A 27,761-nucleotide genomic window follows, 5' to 3' on the forward strand; every position below is an offset into this window, starting at 1 on the left:
AAAACAGAAAAGAGGAAAGAAGGAGAAGAGGGTGTCTATGTTTCTCAGGAGACAGGTAAGGTGGTATTCCCTTCTCTTCAAGAGAAGGTCTTCCAGTGTCTTTAAGAACTTTCCACAGTTTGTTGTGATCCACACAGTCAAAGGCTTTAGTGTAGTCAAAGAAGCAGAAGTAGATGTTTTTCTGGAATTCCTTTGCTTTCTCTGTGATCCAGCGAATGCTGGCAATTTGATCTCTGGCTCCTCTGCCTTTTCCAAACCCAGCTCAAACATCTGGAAGTTCTCATTTAAAATACTGCTAAAGCCTAGCTTGAAGGATTTTGAGCATAACCTTAAAGGCTGTAAACTTTGTTTAAATGGCTGATATAACTAATCTCTCCTTATCATTCTTCATTTTTGAAATGTTCTTTGTTTATTATCTCAGTTAACTTCAGAAAACTTATATTTATTCCTTTGGAAAAAAGCCCAGTGGTGTTTTATCACTATTGCGTTAGCTCTATAGGTTACTTGAAATTATCATTTTTACAATACTTAATTCTTCTACCTTGAAACATGTAATTTCTGCTGGAGAAACTTCAAAACAAGACTTGAGTAATCAGTAACTGTTTTTTCCATGAATTAAAGGAGAAGGAAGAATCAAAAGTATTTCTGAGATTCTGGGGCTGGTGACTAAGAGGAGCTTAATATAAGCTGACAGAGTATTGCTAAGGGCTATCAAAAAGAAGGGGGAATTTTTTTCATTGTTACTTTGGAGGACAGAAAAACAGTCAATGTCTCAAAATTACAAGGAGATAGATTCAGCCATTCATACTAAACTATTTCACATAGTAGAGCTCTCAGAAATGAAAAAAACAAAACAAAACTGCTGTGTAAGGAGGTAAACCCTTCATTTCTGGAGGTATTCAAGTGAGGGTGGATTATCAAGATGACAGCCCTCCTATTTCTAATAGTCTGTGCTAACTATTTGTTCTCCAAATGACCTTAGTATAGTTGAAACAAGGGGCTGGGATTCATGAAGAAGAAATGTAAAAGAAGATCAGAGTCAAGGATGGACTTTGGGTAGTACTCAAAGGAAGGAGAAAGAGAAGTCAAAAGAAGAAAAAGATATAATTCAAATGATGAACTAAACACCAGGAAAAAATCACAGACCTATGACGATCATGGAGGCCCAAAGACAGGTTGGTTAGTAGTCAGGTGAAACAGGGAAGGTAAGTAAGAGTGACGCTTAGAAAGAGTCACTAGATTCAAAAATAAAGTCCTCGGAGGACCTGGAGACTGAAAGTCCAGTATATCTATTTGACGATAGAGTCATAGTTGAGTGACACTGTGAGTGAGTGAGTCAGGTGATGGCTTATTCATTTCAGGTTGTGCACATTCAAATGTCAAAGTCCAGGCAGTAGAGATTTCGAGATAGAAAGTACAGTAGATCCTGGCACTTGTAACTTTGGCAGTCATGGTTCTGCCCGTTTGTCAGTGACCTGTGATCCAAGGCAGGCAGTGATCTTTAAGTGTTCCCAGGGCATGCACTGGAATCGTATCTGCTGTGAAACTTCTGGGCAGGCGTGAGTCATTTATCTGGAGAGCAAGCCTGGCCAGCTGTCCAACGTCTGTATCACATCGTGGCTTTGTTATTCTCTACTAATCTCTGAACAGTGTGACTGTCATCAAGTGGCAGGAACTCTCCTTCATAGCTCCAGGCAAGTTTCATGGATAATGTTGCTATTAAGCTGAAGTACGATGACAAATTACTTTAGTCCAGTTGACCCTTGAACAATGGGGTTTAGAGGCACCAACACTCCTTGAAGTAGAAAATCTTAATATAATTTAAGTGGACCCTTGGTATCTGCAGTTCCTCCATATCTGTAATTCCACACCCATATAGATTCCATCAACCATGGATCATGTAGGGCTATATTATTTACTAATGTAAAAAAAAAATCCATGTGTAAGTGGACCCATGCTGTTCAAACCATGTTGTTTAAGGGTTAACTGTACTTTATGAAACCAAAGTGTCTGAAAACATCACCATAAGGTTTCGGATATTCTTTCCATTTTTTGAAGGTAATCATATGTGAATGATACAACAGTGTGATTTTTGAAGCTCTCAGGGCACATTTCTTAAAATTATTAAGATTCTGATTATTGGAAGAGGTGAGACATCATTATAGAAGAAAGTTCTCTCAAGAAATGAGACAGCTGGTTTTTAGCCTAAAGAAACAAGAATTTGAGCCTAGAGAAAGCAGAATTTGGAAAGAAGAATAAAGTCTGATGTCTCAGACTGATTTCCCCAGAGAGCAGACATCAGAAAAATAGTGTCTGCATGTACTTTATTGGGGACTATAATCTGAAGAAGGAGGGGTAAAAGAGTGAAGCAGTGAGAAGCTGCACACGGTGACTTATTGGGTTGCTTGATCCCATGGACCTCTTGATAATCCATATAATGGGCATCTTGGGATGGCCAGTGCAGGGTGAGAAGGGAGGAAGCATTTATTCATCAGCTGGCATCCGCCACTAGTCAGAAAACACCCCAGGAGGCCTGAACACCCCAGCACTCTGGGATGTACTTGTGAGGATCCTGAGGGGTGCCTGCAGGGTCCCAAGCCATAGTGAAAAGAGGTAAGTTCTAGGATGGGAGGCAGGAGGGGCTGGCAGATTGTCTCCATGTGCCACCGGCTGGACCCCTGAGAGAACTGGTCACCACAGTGGTGGCCGGAACAAAACACAAGTGGAGGCTGGAAGAAAAGTCTGAAGTGGTGAATGGGCAGTGCCTGACCCAAGATGTTCATGGTGTAAGAAGGTGTATGCTGGTATGAGCAGAATGATAAGAAAACTCAGACCAGGTCCTGGCTCCTCTAACGGAACAAAGGTGCCGGGTGCTCTTATAGGAATGAGGATGCTGTGTTAGGAATAAGTATTCGATATAAGCAGAGAAGAGCTGTCAAAACTACTGGGAAGGGCAGACAGAAAGAATGGTGGGGTAGTAGGTTCCTCTGATGCCAAGCATTATGGACCTGTAATTCTTTGCATTTTCTCAAGAGTGCCGTCACCCTAAAAGCAGGATCTGCTGGTAATCCAGGGGTGGGCTGGTATGGGGCATCCTGCAGAGTTTGGATGGGAAGGTCATCAGAGCGGTGGGGAAGGCAGCACAGAAGCAGCTGATCAGAGAACAAAGAGTGGATATGACAAAGTAAAGCCAAGGTACCCACGTAGAGGGGGGTCAGGGTACCCAGGCAGACGGGTGTCTGTGCGAGTGTGAGCGGAGCGGAATTTCCCTGGTGGTCCAGCGGTTAAGACTCTGCACTTTCAGGGCTGAGGGCCTGGTTCAGTTTCTGGTCTGGGAACTAAGATCCCACAAGCCGTGTGACAGCGCCACAGTAATAAATGAATGCAAGGAAAGGAGGCATCGTGAAGGCGGAACAGAGCCCTCTGCTGATGACGAAGTCTAGAGTACACGCAGTGCTGTGAGGCGAGGACGTGAGAGTCTCGGTCCTGCAGGAAATTGAGTAATATGGTTGCAGACGGTGCCATAGAAGGAGCTGAGAAGGAAATGAGGAGACTGACGTGGTCCCTGAAGTTGCCTGGGACAGAATAAATGGTATTAGATGATACTGATAATGATTTGGAGGTGGTTAAGATGGTGGACACTGAAGCTGGAGCTCCAATACTTTGGCTGCCTGATGTGAACAGTTGACTCACTGGAAAAGACCTGATGCTGGGGAAGATAGAAGGCAGAAGAAAAGAGCAACAGAGGATGAGATAGTTGGATGGCATCACTGAGTTGATAGATGTGAACTTGCGCAAAGTCTGAGAGATGGTAAGGGACAGGGAGGCCTGGCTTGCTGCAATCCATGGGGTCGCAGAGAGTCAGACATGTCTTGGCAACTGAACATCAGCAATAATAAGACAGTGGCACTAGAGGCTCCAGATGAGAGTACATAGAGGAAGCCTGTTGGAACCAGTGTGTTTTGAGATTTCATCATAAGAGTTTAAGGAGCCAGCGTATTAATGAGCAATCAAGGCAGCTGCTGAAGTTTGAAAACAAAGCAAGATTTGCTTCAGTGAAGGCTGTCACGAGCTCTGTTTCTTTAGGGTGTACTGGAGAGATGGGTGGAGATTTCCACTTTTACTTAACACACTGGGTATTATTTGAATGTGCCAGCAGAAGCCTGCACAGCTCTTGTAATGAAAAAGAATGAAAGGGACAAAATTAGTCAAGGCCAAAAATAGAATTCAAGCCCACAGAAAACAAACACTTGTCCACCACCCTTGACTCCACAGCTGAACAGAACAGGCAGTGGGATGGTTTCATTATGCTTCCCAACATTCATCTTCATGAAATCAACTTAAACCATGTGACCCCATTAACACAAAGAACAAAGGGAAGTACTTCAGAAAGATGGAGAGATATATAACCTGGGGTAAATGTTTAACATGCCACACACAGAGATCCAGCCACATGTTATTGGCAGTTGGGTTTTTTTTTTTGCCCTTCAGGTTTCCAGGGAGGAGTATACCCCACTCCGTCTGTGCCTTCATCCCAACTGCCCACTCGACAAGAGGTCCCGGAAGGCATCCATGTCACACACAGAGAAGGTGACAGCAAGTAATGATCATAATAGCTACCATGATTGAATGCCTTCTTTGTGCATGGTTTAGGCTCAATACTCTATATAGTTTATCCTAGTTAGTCATTAAAACAACTGTGAGTGGGTGATATTAACTCTATTTTGAAGACTGGGAGGTACAGGGCTGCTGAGGGATTCAGCAGTGTCCTCGGGGCACAAGGCTCCTTCATGCTTCTGCTCTGCCCTCTTTAGTGATAGGATTTACACACACACACACACACACACCGCCCCCCAGTCTGTGTCTGTGTTCAAGCAGGAAGAAGCAGCAGAAGAGGTAGTACCAGCAAGGCTCCATTTATCTTGTATTGCCCAGAACTCGTGTACCGTTCCAGGGATCATGTCGATCACAGACAACAGAGTCCACTTCAGCTGGTTTAAACAGCAAGGGGTTCCTTAAGTTATACAGAAAGTCTTAAATCATTGGGGAGGGCTGAAAAGACTTCAGCCAAACTCAGGAAGCCACCATAGAACTGGGCCATCAAGGGAGCTGCTGCCTCTTCCATAAACAGACAGTGGCTGAATTAAGAGGCCACCTCCTCCGACAGGAAGCCAGTGCCAGTCATGAGCTCAAGGCACCCACGACAACCAGGAAGCAAGTCAATCAGAAAACACCCTTCCAGCACTCGCTCCCAGACTAGGCCAGTTCTGCCGAGACCCAGGCCAAGCAAGAGATGCTCAAAACTCTTCTCTTGCTCCCCACTGAATTCAAATCCCAAACAAATGCTCATGGTCCTCTCTCCATGTGACTTAGTTCTGAATCAAGAAAAAAAATGATCAATAAAACTAAATTCATGCATGGAGTTCCAGCTGCTATGGTAGTTGAGGACTCTGCAAGTTGAGTGTTTTGGTTTTCTAATCTCTGTAGCTGAGGCAAGAAAGAGAGAAAAGTGTAGGAACGGAGGCTGAATGTGACAGGCCATTGTATTGTAAGCTGTTACAGAAAAACTTGAATGAACTTTTGGCCAACCCAATATTAGCCACAATTGTTCTGAAAGTTGGGAAAGCTGATATAGGCACAGTCATCCTTCCCTTATTCCATTTGAGGCATCCTTGCCACATATATCATCTCATTTAATCCTATCTCAAGCTTTCACTTTATAGGCAAGGAAGCAGAGGCTCATAAAGTTTAAATAATAATGTTCAACATCTTTCATAACCTATAATGGAACATAACCTGCAAACAATAACTGAATCACTATGTTATACACCTGAAACTAATGCAATGTTGCAAATCAACAAACTGCAACAAATAAAAACATTTAAAGTAATAATATTCCAGAAGGTAGCAGAATCCAGATTTTTGAACTAAAGTTCACGTTCCACTATCCTCATGTGGTAGAATTTACATGCTTGCTTTGTTGAAACTAAACACCACGTTATTCTTAATTCCTTTGTTCTGATTATGAATCCCTGGCTTTCAAAGAGCTGTAGAGACCAGGTGCTCTCTGGTCCCCAAACCTTGCTTCAACAATTTTCTTCCTTGGTTTTGTTATTTTTTTTAACAGGTAAGAAGTGGGATTTATTTAGAGAGAAACACACGCCACAGAGTGCGGGCCATCTCGGGAGAGTGTAGCCTCAAAATATGGCATGGTTAGTTAATTTCATTGACTAATGGGTAGGAGGATTGTTCCAACTATTTCAGAGAAGGGGCGGGGATTTCCAGGAACTGGGCCACAGCCCACTTTTTGGTCTTCTGATACTTGGCCCCAGAACTGTCATGGCATCCAGCGGTTTTCTTAATTCCTTGAGTAGCTTGATCCTGTGGACCACCTGAGAAGCTCAGTGGCATGTGTATCAGGACTGTGTGAGGTGAGAAAGGAGAAACAGTATCCATCAGAATCCTGAGTCATCCCATGAGACACTGTCCTTTCCAGAACATTGTTCTACTCATACCCAGCCACCCTTTCAGCCCCACATCAAGCACTTCTCCACAGACACTTCCCCAGTCTTCCCGCCAAAACGTAGTCCTATTTTTTTCCAACTCTCCCACATATTTTCTTTGTGCCGCCCCTCAAACATTTCCCACAATCAACATATATTACCACCCTGTTCGTATTACAACTTCTTCGAAGACAAGAATGGTGACGTTCATCTCTATTGTTCTTTTAAGCTTCTGGCACAGTGCAGGGGTGTGGAGAGGACTCACTGGATGATGATGGAGAAATGAATAAACTTCCCCAGGGAGCTGCTCTCTTCTGTAGCATATTGGCTCATCTGTATCCGGAGAATGATAAATTCAATTGCTCTAGTATTCTAATGTTTTTAAGTAGCAAAACTTTTCTCCATCACCACCATCCATCTGGTTTCTCCCATAATAAGCCCTCATCAGTTAATGTAACAGAATATTTTGCATGTTTATTTGTTTTTAACATTTTTCAAATGAACTTAAGAGAGAGCTTGCTCCTTGGAAGAAAAGTTCTGACCAACCTAGACAGCTTATTAAAAAGCAGAAACATTACTTTGCCAACAAAGATCTGTCTAGTCAAAGCTATGGCTTTTCCAGTAGTCATGTATGGATGTGAGAGTTGGACTATAAAGAAAGCTGAGTGCTGAAAAATTGATGCTTTTGAACTGTGGTATTGGACTCTTGAGAGTCCCTTGGACTGCAAGGAGATCCAACCAGTCCATCCTGAAGGAGATCAGTCCTGAATATTCACTGGAAGGACTGATGCTGAAGCTGAAGCTCCAATATTTTGGCCACCTGATGCAAAGAACTGACTCATTGGAAAAGACCCTGATGCTGGGAAAGATTGAAGGCAGAAGGAGAAGGGGACAACAGAGGATGAGATGGCCGGATGGCATCACTGACTCAATGGATATGAGTTTGAGTAAGCTCCAGGAATTGGTGATGGACAGGGAGGCTGGCGTGCTGCAGTCCATGGGGTCGCAAAGAGTCAGACATGACTGAGTGATGGAACTGGACTATATCTTTGTTTTTTTGTTGTTGTTGTTGTTGAAGTATGGTTGATTGACAATGTTGTGTTAGTTTCTGGTGTAAGCAAAGTGATATACACAGATACGTATATATATATATTCTTTTACATACTCTTTTCCATTATAGGTTATTATAAGATGTAGAGTATAGCTCCCTGTGTTACACAGTAGGACCTTGTTGTTCATCTGTTTTACATACAATAGTTTATACCTGCTAATTACAAGCTTCTAATTTATTCCTCCCCCTCCCCTTCCCCTTGTAGTAACCATAAATTTGCATGATGCTATTTTGGGGAGGGGGCATGCAGCACGGAGTGTGGAATCTTAGTTCCCCCACCAGGGATTGAACCTACTGTGCGTGGGAAGCTCAGAGTCTTAACCACTGGACCGCCAGGGAAGTCCCTGGTAACCATAAGTTTGTTTTCTATGTGTGTGAGTCTGTTTCTGTTTTGTAAATAAGTTCATTTGTACCGTATTTTAGCGCTAGCTTTGGCAGCACATATACTAAAATTGCATCAGATTTTAGATTCCACAGATAAGTGATATCATATGATCTTTGTCTTTCTCTGTCTGACTTACTTCACATAGTGTAATAATCTCTCAGCAGGACTACGTCTTTGGAGTGAAAATGAGTTCATTTTCTCTTTGGAACAACTACACTGGGACAATTTTTATACTAGTTTGGGTATTTGCCATAAGTAAGAATTCACTGGGCCAAAAAGAGTGGAACAAAGCATGATCATAATAGTAAAAGCATCAAGGAGTCTTCCACGCTCTACGTCTAATCCATTCAACTTCCTGCTAAAGTAGAATTCCTCGCATCGCTGTCAGCCCTTCAGGTCAGCACAGAGCAGCAGTCTCCTTTATCTCTTCTGCAGACTTCCCACTTTGGAACTCCCAAAGAGTGGCCAGCAGTGACCAAGACGGGTTCTCTTCTGCTGTGTGGCTCATGAAACTGGAAGGCTGGCCGCGTGCTTCTGGTTGCCATGGAAATGACCAGGGCCACTGGCCTTCCGAAAACGGAAAAGAACAGCAAGTGCAAGAAGAGGCATTCCGTGCTTCCTGCCCGGCAGATTACACCAGCTGTCAAGCCTGAGTGAAGGATCAGTCCCGGCGTGGAGGCGACAACCTGGCCCTGGAACTCTGAGATGTAAGTCCTTTCTCTGCTCTTTTTTGAAAAGCCTATCTAGCTTAACAGTTTTTAACAGCTTCAGATTTCTGCTGCATGGCAGGCAAGTTCTGTAACGTTTGAAGAGCCACCATCAGCACCACCTTTTTCTGCAGTGTTTGAGTTTCCTGAATATAACGCACACTTATGAGTCACTTTCACCGTGAAACTCCTTTAAGCTTCCGGGCATGTGAATTGCTTTTTACTGAGATTCTCTTTCGTTTCAAAGGAAATGTTTTCAGAACATCAAGCAAAGAATGAAATGGTCTTCTCATTACTCCCTAAATAGATAGACTCACTTAGGTTAATATTATGTAACAGATATCTCCGTGGAATCTGGGCTTCTTGTTTCTATTTTTAAGATCTGGCAAAAATTAAAAAAAAAAAATGAACAACAAAAAAATCCAGCTATATTTCCTGTTGCTCTTTAATGCTAAATAAGAACTCAGTGAAAGAGGTATGTGTTATATCGCCTTTCCTTATCGTGATCACAAGCAGAACTGGGAACTCTCAAAACATTGGTTTTTATTTTCTTTGCTCTGTTTTTATCTAATAATGTTATATTTATCTAATGGTGTTATATTTACTGTTTATTTACACACTATTCATTAGAAAACATAGGAAGACAAGAAGAAATCGAATTTAGATGAGCCTCAACATTTAGATCGGTTAACTTTTTAAAAAATTGGTCCCTGTATTCAAAAGTGAAACAAACATGATAAATACTATAGCAAAAGGCAACAGGATTACAGGGATGTCTTAGTCAAAACCAGTAATCCTTACACAGTTCTACATATATTTTGTTGTTTCATAAATATGTTTGGGGGGAGTTTCTTAGCAAAACGTGTGTTGGTGCATATTGAGGAAAGGAAATGTTTCAAAAGAACTGGGCATAATATTCATAAAAACCTGTCCTTAAAAACTACCAAAAATATCAGACCTCTTTTGCTTGAATTTTTTTTTTTTAATGAAAAGAGTGATCTTTGGGAAGTTTTTTAACTTTTATTTTTATACCAAATGATTCAATGTAATGCATTATTTAAAATAATGTTTGAAAGGGAAAAAAGATTTCACACCATATTTTTGACAGAAATTGGGCATTTTCTGACAAGAACAGGTCCAATGAAGCATCTGTGGAAATGAATACTTCTCAACAGCTGGTGTGGATCTCTCATATCTTCTTTTTCACATCAGTATTTTAATTTCTTAAACCTAGTATACTATCTACCTTTAAAATTCAGGGTCTGTGGAATTTCCTGGTGGTTCAGTGGTTAATTAAGACTTGGCCCTCTCACTGCCAGGGGCCTGGGTTCAACCCCTGGTTGGGGAACCAAGATCCCACAAGCCATGTGGTGTGGACAGAAGAAACAAGTCAGGCTGCAGTGGATCGTGCCTCTGTGTCCATGGTCGGAAGAGACCATCCCCCAGTTTCCCATGGCTCTGTGATCAGGGCCCAGAGGCGCTGAGCTGAAGCACAGCGATTAGCTGAGTGCACACCAAGTCATTTGGGCCACCCAGGTGGCACCGTTGGTAAAGAACCCACCTGTCAATGCAGGAGATGTAAGAGACAGGGGTTCGATCCTGGGTCAGGGAAGACCTCCTGGAGGAGGACATGGCCACCCACTCCAGTATCCTTGCCTGGAGAATCCCATGGACAGAGGACCCTGGCAGGCCATAGTCCATAGCATCACAGAGAGTCAGACACGACAGAAGCGACTTACCACGCATACAGGCATACCAAGCCATTTACAGGAAAGGCTTGAGGGGTTTGCAACCGTTGGTTAATTAACTCTCACAAGAACCTGTGTCAATTAGAAAACTGCATATTTTAGTTAAGACTGCCTATTGGCTCACTCTCTAGAAGTCTTTGTCCCATGTTCCCTAACCATGTCAGAAGAAGTAGCATTCAACCAACGTTGACCTTTAACTTAAAGATCTAATTTACAAGTGTCTTCTTAAAAAAAAAAAGTGTTCTGATGCTTGTGCATAATGGAACTCTCTTCTTTCCTTTTGTTTCCCATTCATTTAGCTTGAGGTTTCTATACACACTTGAGGTTAAAGGCTACAGAATCTAGGAATGGAATCTGAGGCACGGGATGTCATGTGAGTAGGAACTTGACCCTGGGATGGAAAATAGGACTGTCATTTCCATCATGACTCCCTAGAGTATATGTGGCTCTCTGGGTTCAAATCTTAGCTGTTTCCTTCTGTCTCTGTGACTTTGACCATGCTATGTAACCTCTCTGTGTTTCTGATAATGAAAATAGGGTCATAATATCTACTTTTAAGATTATTGCAAGGATCAAATGATATGAGACATGCAATAATACTTCAAACAGTACCTGGCACCAAAAGAGGCACTTATTATTATTATTAATATTAATATTAAGGAAACATGTAGTTCCTAATTTCAGTCATTTTTCAACAACATGTAACTCCCACATTTCTTATTTGAAAGTACATTGCCTCTTATCAATGACCGTTTTCTGTATTTAGCTAGTTTAACCCTGGGGACACAGGGCTGAGGGGCAGTAAAGGTTTGTGTGTGCATGTCATTCACTCAGTCATGTCCAACTCTGCGACCGCATGGACTATAGCCCAGCAGGCTCCTCTGTCCATGGGATTCTCCAAGCAAGATACTGGGGTGGGTTGCCATTTCCTTCTCCAGGGGATCTTCCCCATCCAGGGATCAAACCTGTGTCTCCTGCATCCCTTGCACTGGCAGGCAGATTCTTTATCACTGCACCACCCAGGAAGCCCAAAGTTTTGTGTAGTAAAATGTAAGTAATAACATCTCTTCTTCATCTAGCAGTCTGGACTTCCTTAGGAGTCAAGTAGCATACATTTGAAGAGTTAAATTTGAGGTGTCTGTTAGATCTTCAGGTAGAGCTATCAAGTAAGAGGCTAGATACATAAGCATGAAGCTCAAGGGAGGATTTGGGAGCTGGATAATGATCAGTATATAGATAATACTGAGATCAGGGGTCAGGGGTCAGCGTGCAATCTCCAAGGGAGTGGATATACATAGAGAAGAGAGCCAGGTACTGAGCGAGGGGTATGCAACAATATCATGGAAGGAGAGAAGATGCTAGCCAGATACTGAGAAGGAGCAACTGTCGAGGTGGCAAGAAAAACAGGGGCATGCAACAGAAAGGAAGAACAGAAGGGTCTTTGCCCAGGAAGGAGGGAGTGGGCAACCATATCAAATGCTAGTGAGCAGTCAGGCAAAACGAGACGAGGAAATTAACCATTGGCTTTGACAGATTGGGGAATGGGCGTCATTGGGAACCTGATGACAACCGTCCCAGTGGGGTCTCCCTAAGGCCAGCCTGATTAGGGTGCCTTAAAGCCTGACAAACAAGCCCTGAGCCTTCTGTGTGACTATGATTTGCTTGTACAAGCTGGGTGTCTCCTCTGTGGTTTACTGAGGTAGACCTGTAAGAGGCTGGAGGCAGGCAAGGACTGTCATCTGTGAATCTAGTCCACCAAAGATTCGTGAAAGACGTGAAGACAGTTCAAGAGATGAGGGTGGTTTCATGTGTGTGTGTGTGTGTGTGCGTGCGTGCACTCAGTTGTGTCCAGCTCTTTGCCACCCTGTGGACTGTAGCCTGTCAGGCTCCTCTGTCCATGGGATTTCCCAGACAAGAATACTGGAGTGGGCAGCCACTTCCTTCTCCAGGGGATCTTTCCAACCCAGGGATAGAACCCATATCTCCTGCATCTCCTCCATCAGCAGGCAGATACTTTACCACTGAGCCACCATCAGCAGATAAGAAATAGAGAGCACTTCTGACACGGGGCATCATAAGCAGTATGAGGTAGCATCACACACACACACACACACACACACACGCGCGCGCGCGCGCACGCACGCACATACCTACGCACACACGTCAGGACTTGTTCTAACGGTTTTCCCCAATGCCTCTTCTTTCCATGTGTGACCTGTTTCCCATTAAAGGACCACTTCTCATTTGCGTCTCTGAAACGCCTGGTCTCCCAGGTCAGTAAGGAAGCCAGGATCTTCTCCAAGGCCAGGAGCTCTTTAGGAGCCCTTTGGAGTGACGCTGAGTCACCATTTCATGGATGTTCTGTTTGACCCAAATTGTGTTGCCCAGTCTATCCACTGGAGCCCTGTTCTTGTCACAAAAATAATCTTCCGTGAGTCATCAATGAGATCAGTAGGCATTCTTTTCATATAAAAGTCTCATTTTAGAAGTGTTTTAGACTTACAGGGAAGTTGTGATGCTAGCATAGAGTTCCCATGTACCCAACGACCAGTCTCCCCTTTTATTAGCATCTTACACTGCTGTGGTATACATTTGTCACCATTAATGAACCAATATTAATGCATTATTATTAACTAACATCCATATTTTATTCAGATTTTTTAAAATATCCAATGTCCTTTTTCTGTTCCAGGATCTCACATTACCTTTAGTTGTAGACATGTAAAAACTCTTTAAAATCTTCCAAGAAAGCAACAAATTTCAAATTGCCATTGGTTCCAATATTTGTAACTAAAACCACTGAAGGAAAAATTTAACCCTTAACTTTTCTGAAATCTAATCATTGAATGCAGATGAAAGGAAAAAGCTTAAGGCTTTTAAGGAGATAGTTTAAAATATTTTATGGGGCTATAATAATGTACAACTGTTAACTGAAAGCCCTGAATCCCTTTTTACTGTTCTGGAAGCAGGTAATTAAAATATTAAAGGTCTACCAGCATTGTTTGTTTCTCATCTCCTAGCAAAGGGATTACTCTGACTTATTTTCCTGGCAACCTCCTGCTCATATAATACAGGCCCGGTAATTTGAGCAAAGCTCTTCCCATGTTAGTTTTACAAGACTGGATGCTTAAATGTTAGATTGTGGGGAAGTTTGCAACAGGCTTCTTATAATCCTTCAACCAAAAGCAATTAAGGCAATAGTTTCTGATGCCCACAAATATCTATGAGATCAATATATACTCAACGCTGACTCTACTCATGTTTCCCTTTGGTCTGTGGAGTGAGGTGGAAGGGTAGCGATCTGGGGCCCTGGTTTGGGGCTCATGATCCCCATCTGAGGTGACTGTGTTTTGTCCTGTGTCTCCATCAGATTCACAGAAATGTTCCAAGGCAACTGCAAACCTAGAGGATGCTTCCTGGTAAAGTCGCAAGAGGTTGGGGTTGCCTGTTGGGACTTATTCCAGATGTCATTCGATGGCCTTCAAGGAGACTCAGAGGCAAGACATAGGATATTGAGCTCAACTACACCCACTCTTTCACTAATACACAAAAGTTCATCATGCTTCCTCTGTCATGGCTGGGCCATACACTGAAATTCACTCTGAGATGGACTTTGCTTGCTGATTTGATCATATGCTACACTCCACAATTCTAGGAGGCAAAGGTAAAAGAGGAAGCAAAGGATGAATACATGCACTCTGACTTGGCTAATGTAGGGATGCACTTGAATAATACAAGTGTTTGTGGAGGGCCTCCAAGTGTCAGGCACCAGGGATTGGGAAACCAAGGTCAACCAGAAGACCAGGGCTTTGTCACATCAGAGATCTGACTTACACAACATACCAATAGCGATGGGTCCAGCATTTAACAGGCAAAGCGTGGGTGAAATCAACATTCAGTTAAGCTCAGTGCTTTCAAAACATAAAATGCCTATTTTCAGTTAGCTCTTAATTATCTCAGACTAGAAGCTTTTGCTGGAGAATCTCAGGGATGGAGAAGCCTGGTGGGCTGCCGTCTGTGGGGTCGCACAGAGTCAGACACAACTGAAGCGACTTAGCAGCAGCAGCAGCAGCAGCAAAAGCTTTTGAGAACATTAGTTCATTTCTATCATTAAACACATTTATCTGAAAGCAGCAATCCAAGTGATACTTGAAGAGATCCTGGCTTCACCAACCAGTGGGCACAAATAAGGCTAAATTAACACTAACTACTTATATTTGATTGGCTTATGTTCCCACCTTCCTGATACAGGTCCTTACCTCCTTCCCACCACCATGTCTACACAATAAAGTCTCCTCTAATCACTTCTTGGGGTCCCCAGGATTGCCTTGCCTGTGTTCCCAAATGGTCCTTTCATGTGCTTCTGTCACTGTTGGCTGTTAACTGTCCCATGCTGCTGCCAAGGGGCTCCCTGCTGATTCACTTCCCAGAGAGCAGAGTCCAGGAGCATCCCAGTGAGCCTTCCAGGAGGGGCCACATGATGCTGCCTGCCCCTCACCCCTCACCATGCCAGACCTGGGCTACCCTCAGTGCAGAAGTGGGGAGAATGCCCCTGTCCCCCGCCTCTATGCCCCACATCTCAGAGCTCTTGAGAGCTGTCCAGGCAACATCTGCCTACGGCTCCACTGGACTCAGCCCACGGCTTTAACTAGTCTGAGTTAAGAAGACTGAGCGTGAAAGAATTGATGCTTTCAAACTGGGGTGCTGGAGAAGACTCTTGAGAGTCCCTTGGACTGAAAGGAATCAAACCAGTCAGCAATAGTTGAGGTCCTACTGTATAATCCTAAAGAGAAACCGGTCCCGTCAGAGTCACAGTGACCCAGTCTTCTGGCCCTCATGATGAGCTATGTAAACCTCCGTGGAAGGGAAATGATTTTTGTCAACAGAGACCGTACAAGGTGGTGACTTCAGAATCACTTGGGAGGACGTGTGAAAACTGAGTGACTCGTCCGAAGGACAGGGTGTGTGCCGTGGTAGAATGTGAAGAAGAAGAGGCAACACTTATCCCAGTAAGGAAACATTGGGGAGAAACCCAAATGACCTTCAACATTGTAAGCTTTGAGATATTAAACACTAAGCATATCATTCCTCTGTCTGATACCATCTTACATCGTGTTTACATAGTGTTTATCTCTAACCTGCTTCCTGCACTGCGCTTGTGGACCAGAGCCAAGGGAAAGGAAAATGCTGAAAATCTTTTTTTTTTTCCCAAAAACTCCTTCCCAAGGTTCTTCACCTAAAGTCTTCATCCAGCATCTCTGTGAGAATCTCATCCATTTATCACACAGCAGCCAACATTTCCCCTCTGGCCTCCATGGGCAGAGTGGAGTCACAGCCATGAACAAGTGGGAAGTGGGCCTGAGATCACGTGGCCACGGGGTTCTAGACAAGAGTCTCACCCCACACTTCTCCTGTGCTGCTATTTATCCCTTGCTCTCCCTCTAACAAGGAGCAAGGTAGGGATAAGGCTTAAAGCGCCATCCCCTTGAGCAAGAATGTGTTTATTTGAATCTATATTAAGACTTACCTGGAGTGCTGCGGTCCATGGGATTGCAAAGAGTCAGACACAGCTTAGGGAGTGAACACCAACAAAATGATTTTCGACCCTTATATGAGAGTTGGTTTTTAGCACCGGGCACTTGAGTTTGAGTAAACTCTGGGAGTTGGTGATGGATAGGGAGGCCTGGCGTACTGCAGTCCATGGGATCGCAGAGTCGGATACGACTGAGCGACTGAACTGAACCTGGAAAGAGTGGATGGACAGGAATCAAGATGAAGGCACAGCAAGGGGACAGCAGGGCGGGAGCCTCGGCCTCCTCCCCACCTCCTCAACCCCACCCTCTTGGTTCTCTCTACCCCTCAAGGACTCCAGATATTGAAATAAATTTACCTTGAGAGCCTGGAGTTAGAAGGAGTCAGCAAATGGAGAGAGATAAACCATCAAAGAAAACACAAGTGAAATGTGTTTTTCACGTAGAACTCATTGTCCTCTCATCTCTGCTTTCGTAATTCAGTCTCCACCTGGCACCTCCACGAACTTCCATAAACACAGATCTACCCAGGTCGCCCCTGCTTACAAACCCTCAGCTTCTCACTTTTGTCACTTGCAAGGACCTCCAAAGAGGGTGTGTATATATACAAGCCAGTGAGGTGAAAGTGTTAATCACTCAATCATATCAGACTCTTTGTGACCCCGTGTACTGTAGCCCACTACGTTCCTCTATCTGTGGAATTCTTCAGGCAAGAATACTGGAGTGGGTCGTCATGTTGTTCTCCAGGGGATCTTCCTGACTCAAGGATCAAACTCAGGTCTCCTGCATTGCAGGCAGATTCTTTACTGACTGGGCTACCAGGGAAGCCATTTTCATTTTTCATCTCAAACATTTAAAAGTCCATTCTTTTTGTGTATTGTTTACAATGTAAATAATGTAAGTGTGGTATTTCTAAAATCTTTAAAAATTATTATCTATTGGGAAGGGTTCCTATTGAAGGAATGAAGATCAGAAGAGTTTGGAGACCAAACCCCTTAGCTTGGTTGGCACATTCCCAGCCTCATTCCTAGCCTCATGACCTAAAGACACGCCAAGTACTCTAGACTGAGATTTTGCTGAAATTACTTTTCTGTCTTCATCATCTCAGCTTTCGTTATGCCAGCCTCTCTCTTCTCAGTCCAGACATCACCTTCTTTGGGAGTCTTTCCCATTTCTTCCTGCCCAACACTTGATCTGTGTTTTTAATTAGCACCCACCAGTCACTTCACTTTACAGTTAGTTTCCCAGCTGTTTGTTCCCATAGTACATGCAATGTTCCTTGAGGAACCCATTAAGCCCCTGTGGTAAGTGAGGCCATCTTGCCACTGTCTGTGTCAGCAGTGGGCACCCTTCTGATAAAACAACTCCAGAGTGTGGGTACATCTCTCCCTTTATGGGACACACCCAAGATTCCAAAGTGTCTCCTTTTCTGGAATTTTTCTCATTTTCACCACCTTCAAATCTTAGAGGATTTTTGCAGGGACACCCTCTAGGGATGGCATTCGGGACAAACATCCTTGCCTAGATCTCCAAGTCCTGCATCCAAGTGGTTTTCTTTGGACACCTAGACACTGGATCTCTCTGCCTTTCTACCCCATGCTGCCATTCAGATTCATATTTCAGGCCGTCTGCTTCTTACCGGAGCATCTCATCTGTGTCTGGTTCTCCTGCTTCTCCAGTTTCTTCGATTGAGTCTTTTCCTTAAGTTGCCTTTCCGCTTAAAAAAAAAAAACCACTCCTAATTTCAAATTAAACTTACTTCTGAATTAAAATTTGAGATCACTCTTCAGTTTTAATTGCTGTAAGGATTTGGAGAACATTACTCTGCATTCCCACAGTCATTTTTCTTGTCTTTTGTGTTTGTTAAGACTATAGAATTCAAAACATCATTATTCATGACATTTCAAATCTGTTTTCAGGAAAATGGTCCAATGCTATCCTCCCACTGACACTCTATCTCCTTACTAGTAATATTTTCGTATAAACAAAACTAGTCCAGTTTGAAACGTTCCTTTTGGAGCCAAGTATAAACATTATCTAAATTTTGGGTGTAATCCTAGATTGGGGAGGAATCTCTGTGGAATTTGTTTTGAAGTTACTGATGTCTGTATCTGCTCAATTCAGGAGTCTTTGCTTTCGTGCATCTAGCTGTTCATATTAATTGCACTCAGGATTTCTCCAACTGCAATATAAAAATGATATTTGCATGAAGTCTGAATAGGAGCTCTGGTTTCTGGACATGTTCAGTGATTCCATGATCAAAGAGTTAATGATCATACATGGTTTTCAGCCTCTTGCCTGAAAGGTTTAGGTGGACTGACACCTCCTGAGCTTTTGTCATGGTTGCACAAAGTCTTTCTTTGTGTCTTACAACCTAGGTGTGGTCAGTAACTTTTAGTAACTTTTAGTGCCCACCAATACCCATATTCTCCTCTCCCTTCCCGGCACAGTGCTGGGCATCATTTCCAAGCTGCATACAGTCAGGTGGCTCAGTTCTGGCCCATGTGGCTCAGTTCTGGCCCATGAAATGTGGGCAGAAAATACTGTGGAGGACCTGTGGACCCTAGAAGTTAGCATTAAAAAGAAATAAAGCCTGAGTCCCTGAATGACTGTGTGGAGCCAAGTAAACCCTCCTTATGCCTTTAATGGCATTAGACTGTAATGTAAGGAAGAAATTAACCTTTATTCTGGTTTCACCATGCATTTGTTCATTTGTGGGCAGATTCTAGCATGGCATAAAAAGATGGGCACAAATAGATCCCATGCCCCCACCCTCCCTATGTCCCTGCCCCTAGGGTTGTGGAGGGGTTCATGTCAGGACACAGCAGGCAAGTCTCAGCGATGCAGTGAGCATGGGAAAGGCTGGGACACTGAGAAAATGATGTGTCAGAACAAGTCAGAGGACTCCAGCCCCACAGGACCCCTCACTACCCTCTCCTACTGCTGCCCGAGTTTCCTCCTGCCGTCTGGTCAAGGCTGTGGTTTCTCCAGTGGTCATGTTTGGATGTGAGGGTGGACCATGAGCACTGAAGAATTGATGCTTTTGAACTGTGGTATTGGAGAAGACTCTTGAGAGTCCCTTGGACTGCAAGGAGATCCAATCAGACCACCCTAAAGGAGATCAGTCCTGAATACTCATTGGAAGGACTGATGCTGAAGCTCCAATACTTTGGCCACCTGATGCAAAGAACTGACTCATTGGAAAAGACCCTAGTGCTGGGAAAGAGTGAAGGCAGGAGGAGAAGGGGACAACAGAGGATTAGATGGCTGGATGGCATCACCGACGCAATGGACATGAGTTTGAGCAAGCTCTGGGAGATGGTGAAAGACAGGGAAGCCTGGCGTGCTGCAGTCCATGGGGTCACAAAGAGTCAGACACGACTGAGCGACTGAACTGAACTGAACTGAACTGACTGCTACTCCTGCCGTCTTCATAAACTGTCCATCTCTCTATCCTACTTTTGGATTATAAAAGTCCTGATCACACTATGCTAATTACATTGATAATTTTCCTTTTATCTTTTCCATTCAAGAAATATTCCTCTAATCAGATATTACCTCCCCTATGAATTCAGCCACCCCCAGGGAGTCCCAGTGCAGACTGAGTATCCCATAAAAACTGTGGTTATAATTATTATCACATGACACTGTGACTGTTGGTTCAGGGTGTCCTTGACTAGGGTGTAACCCCTTGACAGAGCTCATATTGGCTTTATTTTCTCCACTTCTAGCACAGTGCCAGCACAAAGCAAGTGCTCAACACATGTTTATTGAGCGAATGAAAAAAGAAAGCATAGTTTATCGAATGTCAGTGCACCAAGACTCCTTCAACTGCTTATATAGAAATCCCAATTCAGGCTGGCTTGAATAGGAAAAAAGTGTGGCTCACATCTTTTTCTAAAACATCAAGAAAGAATGTCACTATCCCATGTGCCACACCTACTGAGTCAGTGCTCTGGAGCCCCTGAGCTGCAACGACTGAGTCCACGCAGCTGGAGCCTGTGCCCCTCTGCAAGAGACGCCGTCAAAGTGAGATGCCTACGTGCCGCAACTAGAGAGCCGCCCTGTCCTCTGCATCCGGAGAAAGCCGCTGTGCACAACGAAGCCTACCGCAGCCGAAAATAAAATAAAGCGTGTTTTTAAAAAAGAAAGAATGTCAGGCATGGCTTGATCTGGGTGCTGGGAAAAAAAAAAAAAAAGATTGTTAGGAATATCTTTCCACTTCTTTTTTTTTTTTTTTTCTTTCCACTTCTTATCTCTGTTTTTCTCTGGGTTGGCTTCACTCTCAAGCTCACCCCTTCTGGACACTTGGCAGTTGCCAATAGATCCATGGTTCCCTTCTACAAGTTCAGCAGCCTGCAGAGAAAACCATCCTTCCCACAGTGCCACCTCCACTATGAGTAGAGGCAGATCAAGCGGCAGGGGTAGGGACTTGTCGGCAGGTCCAGTGGCTAAGACTCTGCACTTCCGGTGCAGGGGGACCAGGTTCGATCCCCGGTCAGGGAACCAGACCCCACAGGTGGCAACTAAGACCTGGCACAGGAACATAAATAAATGTCAAAGGGCAGGGGCAGGGTGATGGGACACACTTGCCCCCATTCAACTCATGCCAGTCTGGAACCTACCCCCAAATGAATAGTGGAAAAGAGTCTGCCTGCAATGCCGCAGACGAGGGTTCAGTTTCTGGGTTGGGAAGATCCCCTGGAGGAGGGCATGGCAACTCACTCCAGTATTCTTGCCTGGAGAATCCCAAGGACAGAGGAGCCTGGCAGGCCGCAGTGCAAGGGGTCACAAAGAGTCAGACATGACTGAGCGACTGAGCACGCACAAATAGATAGTAATACACAGTGAAAGTCGGGTGCTCACAATCCACAGCCAAGAAACCTAAAGAAAGAAACCCACGGTAAGACTGAAGAAGAACAATGTCCACATAGCATCTTTGAGGAATCCATGTAAACCCGCTACCAGGGACACTTGCCCACTCTGTGCCCCTTCATGAGGCCCCATGCATCTGGCCTCCTTGGTCTGGCCTTCAAGCTCCCTGATCTCCAGAAGGCAGGGCCCCCGCTGAGGCCTGGCCAGGTCCTTGACTGCTGGGAAGTTGCTCACAAATCCCATTGGGGATCTCCAGCCCAACTCGTTCCGGGAAATCCATGTTCTTCTCCTGTCTTCAGTTCAGTTCAGTTCAGTCACTCAGTCATGTCTGACTCTGCGACCCCATGCACTGCAGCACGCCAGGCCTCCCTGTCCATCACCAACTCCCGGAGTTTACTCAAACTCATGTCCATCAAGTCGATGATGCCATCCAACCATCTCAACCTCTGTTGTCCCCTTCTCCTCCCACCTTCAGTCTTTCCCAGAATCAGGGACTTTTCAAATCAGTCAGTTCTTACCCCTGTCTTTTTCCACTGCTGCCTCTGATCAGTATCAACACTTAAAAGAATGATGTCGATACTTTGTCGCCAGGTTTCAGCTGATGGATCAATGCCCCTCCCTTCCTTTCCCTCCAAGGCTGGGAGCAAAGCAGGTCAGTGGTGCTGGCGTCAGCATTCCTAGTCCAGGGATGACGAGGTTTCTGGAACATGAAGTCCTAGAAACCTGCAGTGGAATCTGGGACAGATCATCATCTAAAATTGTCTTGTAATTAATAAATTATGCACTGTTCCTTACTAAGTGGGGTACTTACCATCACATTGCAACACAGTTTAAAACCATTAAGCTTCTTGTTCAGGGAGAATTGTGGCTCTACACATTGCTCAAACTCTTTCTCTTGCTACAAAATGAACTAACGAATAAATCCTTTAAGAAAACCATGTAAAATATAGATACTACTCCTGCTGCGATTCATGCGGTCCCAAAGAGTCGGACAGGACTGAGCGACTGAAATGAACTGAATTGAAACGATGTAAACAGGCAGAAAACAGGTCTGAGAACTTGCAGTAAAACAACATACTCTGATATGGATGCATGTGTAAGGTGCATGCACACAAGGAGAGTCTGGTGATCCACAAGGTAAAATGGCAGAAGGGACACAGTTAACAAGAGTATGTTGAATCTGTGTATTAAACATATTACTCAGCCATAAAAAAAAGAATGAAATAATGCCATTTGCAGCAACGTGGATGGACCTAGAGACTGATGTGGGGCTTCCCTGGTAGCTAAGCTGGTAAAGAATCCACCTGCAATTCAGGAGACCCTGGTTTGATTCCTGGGTCAGGAAGATCTGCAGGAGAAGGGATAGGCTACCCACTCCAGTATTCTTGGGCTTCCCTGGTGGCTAAGCCGGTAAAGAATCTACCTGCAATGAGGGAGACCTGGGCTCAGTCCCTGAGTTGGGAAGATCCCCTGGAGAAGGGAAAGGCTACCCATTCCAGTATTCTGGCCTGGAGAATTCCATGGACTGTGTAGTCCATGGGTAGCAAAGAGTCAGACACAACTGAGTGACTTTCACTTACTTTCAGAGAATGGTGTACTGAGTGAAGTAAGTTAGAGAAAGACAAATATATGATATCGCTTATATGTGGAATCTAAAAAAATGGTATAAACGAACCCATTTACAAAGCAGGAATAGAGTCACAGATGTACAAAACAAACATGATGACTAAGGCGTGAGGGAGGGATAATTTGGGATATTGGGATCGACATTTATACACTATTACACATGAAACATGTAGTTAATAAGGACCTACTTTACAGCACAGGGAACGCTTCCCAGCACTCTGTAATGACCTATATGGGAATAGAATCTAAACAAGAGTGGATACATGCACAAGCATGACTGAGTCACGTTTCTATACAGCAGAAACTAACCCAACATTGCAAATCAACTAAAGTCCAGTCAAAGTTAATTTTAAAAAATGTTTGAAAAATCCACTTTTAGAAAGGAGAAAAACACTCTTATACTTTTAAAAAAAGTAAGACTCAAATTCTGTGCCAACTTCAAAATAAACACAAAGCACTATCACATGTCTTATCTGGTTTCCTGAATGGACTCTTAGCTTGCCTGTCTGCTATGATCCTACATCTGTGTGTATCTTCAGGAGTTCAGTTCAGTCACTCAGTCATGTCCGACTCTTTGCGACCCCATGGACTGCAGCACGCCAGGCCTCCCTGTCCATCACTAACTCCCGGAGTCCACCCAAACCCATGTCCGTTGAGTCGGTGATGCCATCCAACCAACTCATCCTCTGTCGTCCCCTTCTCCTCCTGCCTTCAATCTTTCCTAGCATCAGGGTCTTTTCCAAGGAGTCAGTTTTTCACATCTGGTGGCCAAAGTATTGGACTTTCACCTTCAGCATCAGTCCTTGCAATGAACACCCAAGACTGATTTACTTTAGGATGGACTGGTTGGATCTCCTTTCAGTCCAAGGGAGTCTAAAGAGTCTTCTCCAACTCCACAGTTCAAAAGCATCAATTCTTCTGTGCTCAGCTTTCTTTATAGTCCAACTCTCACATCCATACATGACCACTGGGAAAACCATAACCTTGACTAGACAGACCTTTGGTGACAAAGTAATGTCTCTGCTTTTTAATATGCTGTCTACTAGCTTCCCTGCTAGCTCAGTTGATCCCTGGGTTGGGAAGTTCCCATGGAGAAGGAAATGGCAACCCACTCCAGTACTCTTGCCTGGAAAATTACATGGATGGAGGAGCCTGGTAGGCTACAGTTCACGGGATTGCAAAGAGTCGGACACGACTGAGCAACTTCACTGACTGACTGACTAGGTTGGTCATAACTTTCCTTCCAAGGAGTGACTTCCTTAGTTCAGCCTTCTTTGTCTTCCTCTTTTGCATAGGAGCCCTTGGGGGCAAGACCCAGGTCATGCTTCTTTTTGCATCTTCTGCTTGGCCTTACTTGACCCCTGCCTTTGCCTCCTTCCCTTTCCTATCCTTTGGTCCTCACACGCAGGCCGGGCCCACCTTGGGCATTGGAAGCAGAATCAAGTCCCATAGAACTCTTTGCTCATTTTCTCATTCTGTGCTGTATCCCCAGGGCTAGCAAAGTGCCTGCCACCTGGGAAACTCCCCGTGAGCAATTGTTGGATGGACGGATGGATGACATCATGACTGCTGTGAACCAATGTCTCGCCTCTGGTTCAGGTTTACTTGGCTGAGACGATTTGTTATCTCCTCACCCTCATTCCAGCTCCTGCTGATGGACTTGTGCTGCCTGTGAACCTGCCCTGGCATTTCTAGCTCTGTCCCCCTTGGATTTCACACTGACCTGCGCTGCCTTCTTGTAGCTTCATCTTGCTCCCTAAAGGGTGCGGGTCAGCCTAGCTCCCTTCCTGCCTTCACCATCTTCTCTGGACACATGTTTAACACCCACCCCCCACCGGGCACTGACTTCCCATCGGTGTCTCCTTAGCACTCTTCCTGCGGGAGCCGTCACCAGATCCTGTTCAGAGGTCTCATTCCCAGCCTTTTGCCGTGCCCACCGCCATATGTATATATGCACTGAATTATATTGTTTTCTCTCTTTGGTCATCAGCTAAGTCAGGGGAAATTTACTAATTTTTGAAAACCTGAAATCTGGTGTCCTATTTCACAACGTGTCATTTCAATCACACCATAAAAGAAGACCACACACACATCAATTAAACGCCAGGCACCCATAGGGCATTTTCACCCAAATTGGACATCGGGGTTGCTCTTTCAATTCAGCATGCATTCCTACCTTATTTAGATCATTTAACAGTGTTTACATAGTGTTTCTCATTTTGGAGAAATCAGTTCATAGGACTTCCCTAGAGGTACAGTGGATAGAAATCACCTGCAAATGCAGGGGACATGGGTTTGATCCCTGGTCTGGGAAGAGCCCACATGCTGCTGAGCAACCAAACCTACGTGCCGCAACTACTGAGCCTGCGAACTTGAGCCTGTGCTTGGCAAGTGAAGCCACGGCAACAAGACGCCTGAGCACTGGAAGGAGGAGTATCCACCACCAGCCACAACTAGAGAAAGCCCATGCAGCAGCAAAGACCCAGTGCAAGCAACTGAAAAATCAAAAAATTTTAAAAATCAATTGATAAGGTTTGTTTGGGGGAAAGGAGTCGGTAAATTGAGACCCCTGTGATGAATTGCTGTGCAATGGGTCTTTTCCTTGTCTAGTGACACAGTTAATGTGGACTACAATCCTGGTCTCGGAGACCAGGAAAATAAGAACAGTCATATAAACAGATTGATGAGAGGGAGGGGAGCATGTTTGTCTAGTTAGAAATTGAAGTTTACCATTAACTGTTTCATCATCGGTATGCATGCTCTGTTAACAGATAGCATGTGGGTAGCTGATTCCAACAAGAAACCGTTTGTCTCCTGAATTCCAGGAAGTCAGATATTGAGGGGGAGGAGGGAACATGTGTGCTTAAGTGGGTAAGACAGACATTCTGTACCGATAACGGGATGTTTGGAGGATGTGTAGCCTCCAATCACACCAATTCTCCGTCCACAGACAGGATGCAGTAAGTCTCCTTTCCCGGGAACTGCTCTTTGCTTGCTTGTTGGCATGTTTATCTCACCACCAACAGACACCACCGGGAGTTTTCCAGCTCACTTTTTCAGATTTCAGGGGCCTGGTTGTTGCCCTCCCTCCACCCCCACCCCAGGCTCTTAGAAAAGAGCATGCCCTGAGCTTGGGCTCCTAGCATCACCTGCCTTTGCTGGAACTGCAAGTGAGAAACTTTACGACGTGTTATTTAGGGGGTTCCTTTTTTCCCCAGAAGCTGCTCATTTCTAAGGAGAGGCTGTGATAACAAAACTGCGTATTTTCTTTCAGGTGAGTTTCGATGAATCGGCTCATGAAGGGGAACCTGGCCAGCCCACGCTGAGATGAGAATGGCACCTCCTTCTGGGCACAGCTTCTTTCTGATCAGCGCGCTGGGCGTCTTTGCACTTGACTGCTTCACCAGGGCTCAGAGGAACGGCACGCTCATTTTCACCAAGGAAAACACCATTCGGAAGTGCATCTGCTCAGCAGACGTCCGGGACTGTGACTACAGTTTGGCCAACCTGATGTGCAGCTGTAAAACCATGCTGCCTCTTGCTGTCGAGCAAACGAGCTACAGTGACCGTCTGACCATCTGGTTCACAGACACGTCTGCGCTGGGGCTTCTGCTGAACTTCACGCTGGTCCGGGACCTGAAGCTTTCCCTATGCAGTACCAACACTCTCCCCACTGAGTACCTGGCTGTTTGCGGTCTGGAGAGGCTTCGGGTCAGCATGGAGGCCAAGCATCCCTCCCCTGAACAGAGTTTACTCATCCACGACGGTAGGGAGAGCGAATCCAGAGAGAAGCCCACGTTGTTACAGCAAGGCTGGCAAACCTGTACGTATATCTCCTTCTTAGATACGGCACTGTTCAACAGGGTGTCCACCTTAAAATCATACAGTGTTGCAAACTCTGCTAGCCTGGCCAACAACTTCCCCTACTTTTCCCACCTTAAAACCTTCCCAATTCTAAACAACAAAAGCTATGTTGTCACATTCATTTACTAACATCGTATCTGTGCCCATCCTCCGGGGACTTTGGCACCTGCTGGATCATCTCAACAAGGGATCTATGAACAAGGTCATGGGTATTCCTAGCCTCAACTTCACCTCTCCCCCAGCCTCCTTTCACACAGAGCCAGCCTGCTCCACCCATGCCTGGCCCTGGGAAAACAAAATAAAAATAATCAAAAAACCTACTTGATTCAGTCTAGAAGCATATGTTGGGGGCCAGCTAGAGGCTAGGTTTTTGCTACTAAGGGAGGGTAGGGAAATGTCAAATCAGTGCACCCCAAGGACTGCTTGGTGGAGCTCAGCAGAGGGGATGAACCCTAAAGAAAGGGTCTTCCAGGACTTCCCTGGTGATGCAGTGGTTGAGACTTGCCTGTCAATGCAGGGGGTGCCAGTTCGATCCCTGGTTAGGGAACTAAGATCCCACATGCCTCATGGCCAAAAAACCAAAATATAAAACAGAAGCAATGTGTAACAAATTCAATAAAGACTTTTAAAAAATGAAAGAGAACTGAAAGTGTTAGTCACTTAGGCCTGTCTGACTCTCTGCGACCAGTGGACTGTAGCCCACCAGGCTCCTCTAGCCATGGACTTCTCCAGGCAAGAACACTGGAATATGTAGCCATTTCTTTCTCCAGGGGATCTTCTCGACCCAGGGATCAAACTTGGGCCTCCTGTAACAGGCAGATTCTTTACCATCTGCCATCTGAGCCACCAAGGAAGCCCTTAAAAAAAAAAAAAAAATCCACACTCAAAAAAAAAAGAAAAGCATTTTCCTTCAAAACATTGCTAAAAAGCAATTCTCCCCCTCTTCATGTTCTTACATAGGCTGGAATTCCCCTATATAGAGAATGACAGACTTCAGTGGTTTTGGGACAAGGAGCCCCTCAAAATGATTAGGTCCTTAGACTGGTATTTTCCAAACATCTTGTAAAGCACATTCACACTGAGAAAGGGAAGTCTCATGAGTGTATTCAGTGGTGGGGAGTGGGGGACGGTGGTGGGGAGGGAGGGTTGGAGCCTGGCCGATATGGTGGAACCTTAGGGCTGAATGAGAACACCAGGGTCCCGAGAGGGGGAGGTGCAGAAATGAAAATTGGAAGTCACAAAAACCAAGTGCATTGGGGTTTTTGTTGCTGAGAACAAGGCCTAAATCCAGGGAAAGCTTTCTCCTTCTAGCCCTTCTCTTTTATCTCTTGCCTTGCCACCTTCTACCTTTGGCCCGGCTGTACCACTTCCCCATTGTTCCTCTCCTCCTCCTTCTCCTGCTCCAGAAATC

General features: G+C 44.7%; 1 protein-coding gene across 5 annotated transcripts; it reads left to right on the forward strand.

Moving 5' to 3' along the window:
- C31H21orf62 (chromosome 31 C21orf62 homolog) lies at positions 1–26,993 on the forward strand. 5 transcript variants are annotated; one of them, XR_006339132.1, is made up of 4 exons: positions 1–55; positions 8,164–8,706; positions 10,754–10,827; positions 19,717–20,098. XR_006339132.1 is itself a non-coding variant. In XM_043892866.1 (4 exons), the coding sequence occupies exon 4, from the start codon at positions 25,814–25,816 to the stop codon at positions 26,477–26,479; it is 666 nt and encodes a 221-aa protein (XP_043748801.1). In that variant the 5' UTR covers positions 1–55; positions 8,164–8,706; positions 10,754–10,827; positions 25,761–25,813; the 3' UTR covers positions 26,480–26,982. The 5 variants fall into 5 exon arrangements, 4 of the variants coding, with proteins under 4 accessions (XP_043748801.1, XP_043748802.1, XP_043748799.1 ...); XM_043892866.1 differs by lacking the exon at positions 19,717–20,098 and adding an exon at positions 25,761–26,982; XM_043892867.1 differs by lacking the exons at positions 10,754–10,827; positions 19,717–20,098 and adding an exon at positions 25,761–26,993.
- The last annotated feature ends 768 nt before the right edge of the window (positions 26,994–27,761 follow it).

Source organism: Cervus elaphus, chromosome 31 (genome assembly GCF_910594005.1).
Source record: "Cervus elaphus chromosome 31, mCerEla1.1, whole genome shotgun sequence".
Lineage (NCBI taxonomy): Eukaryota > Metazoa > Chordata > Mammalia > Artiodactyla > Cervidae > Cervus > Cervus elaphus.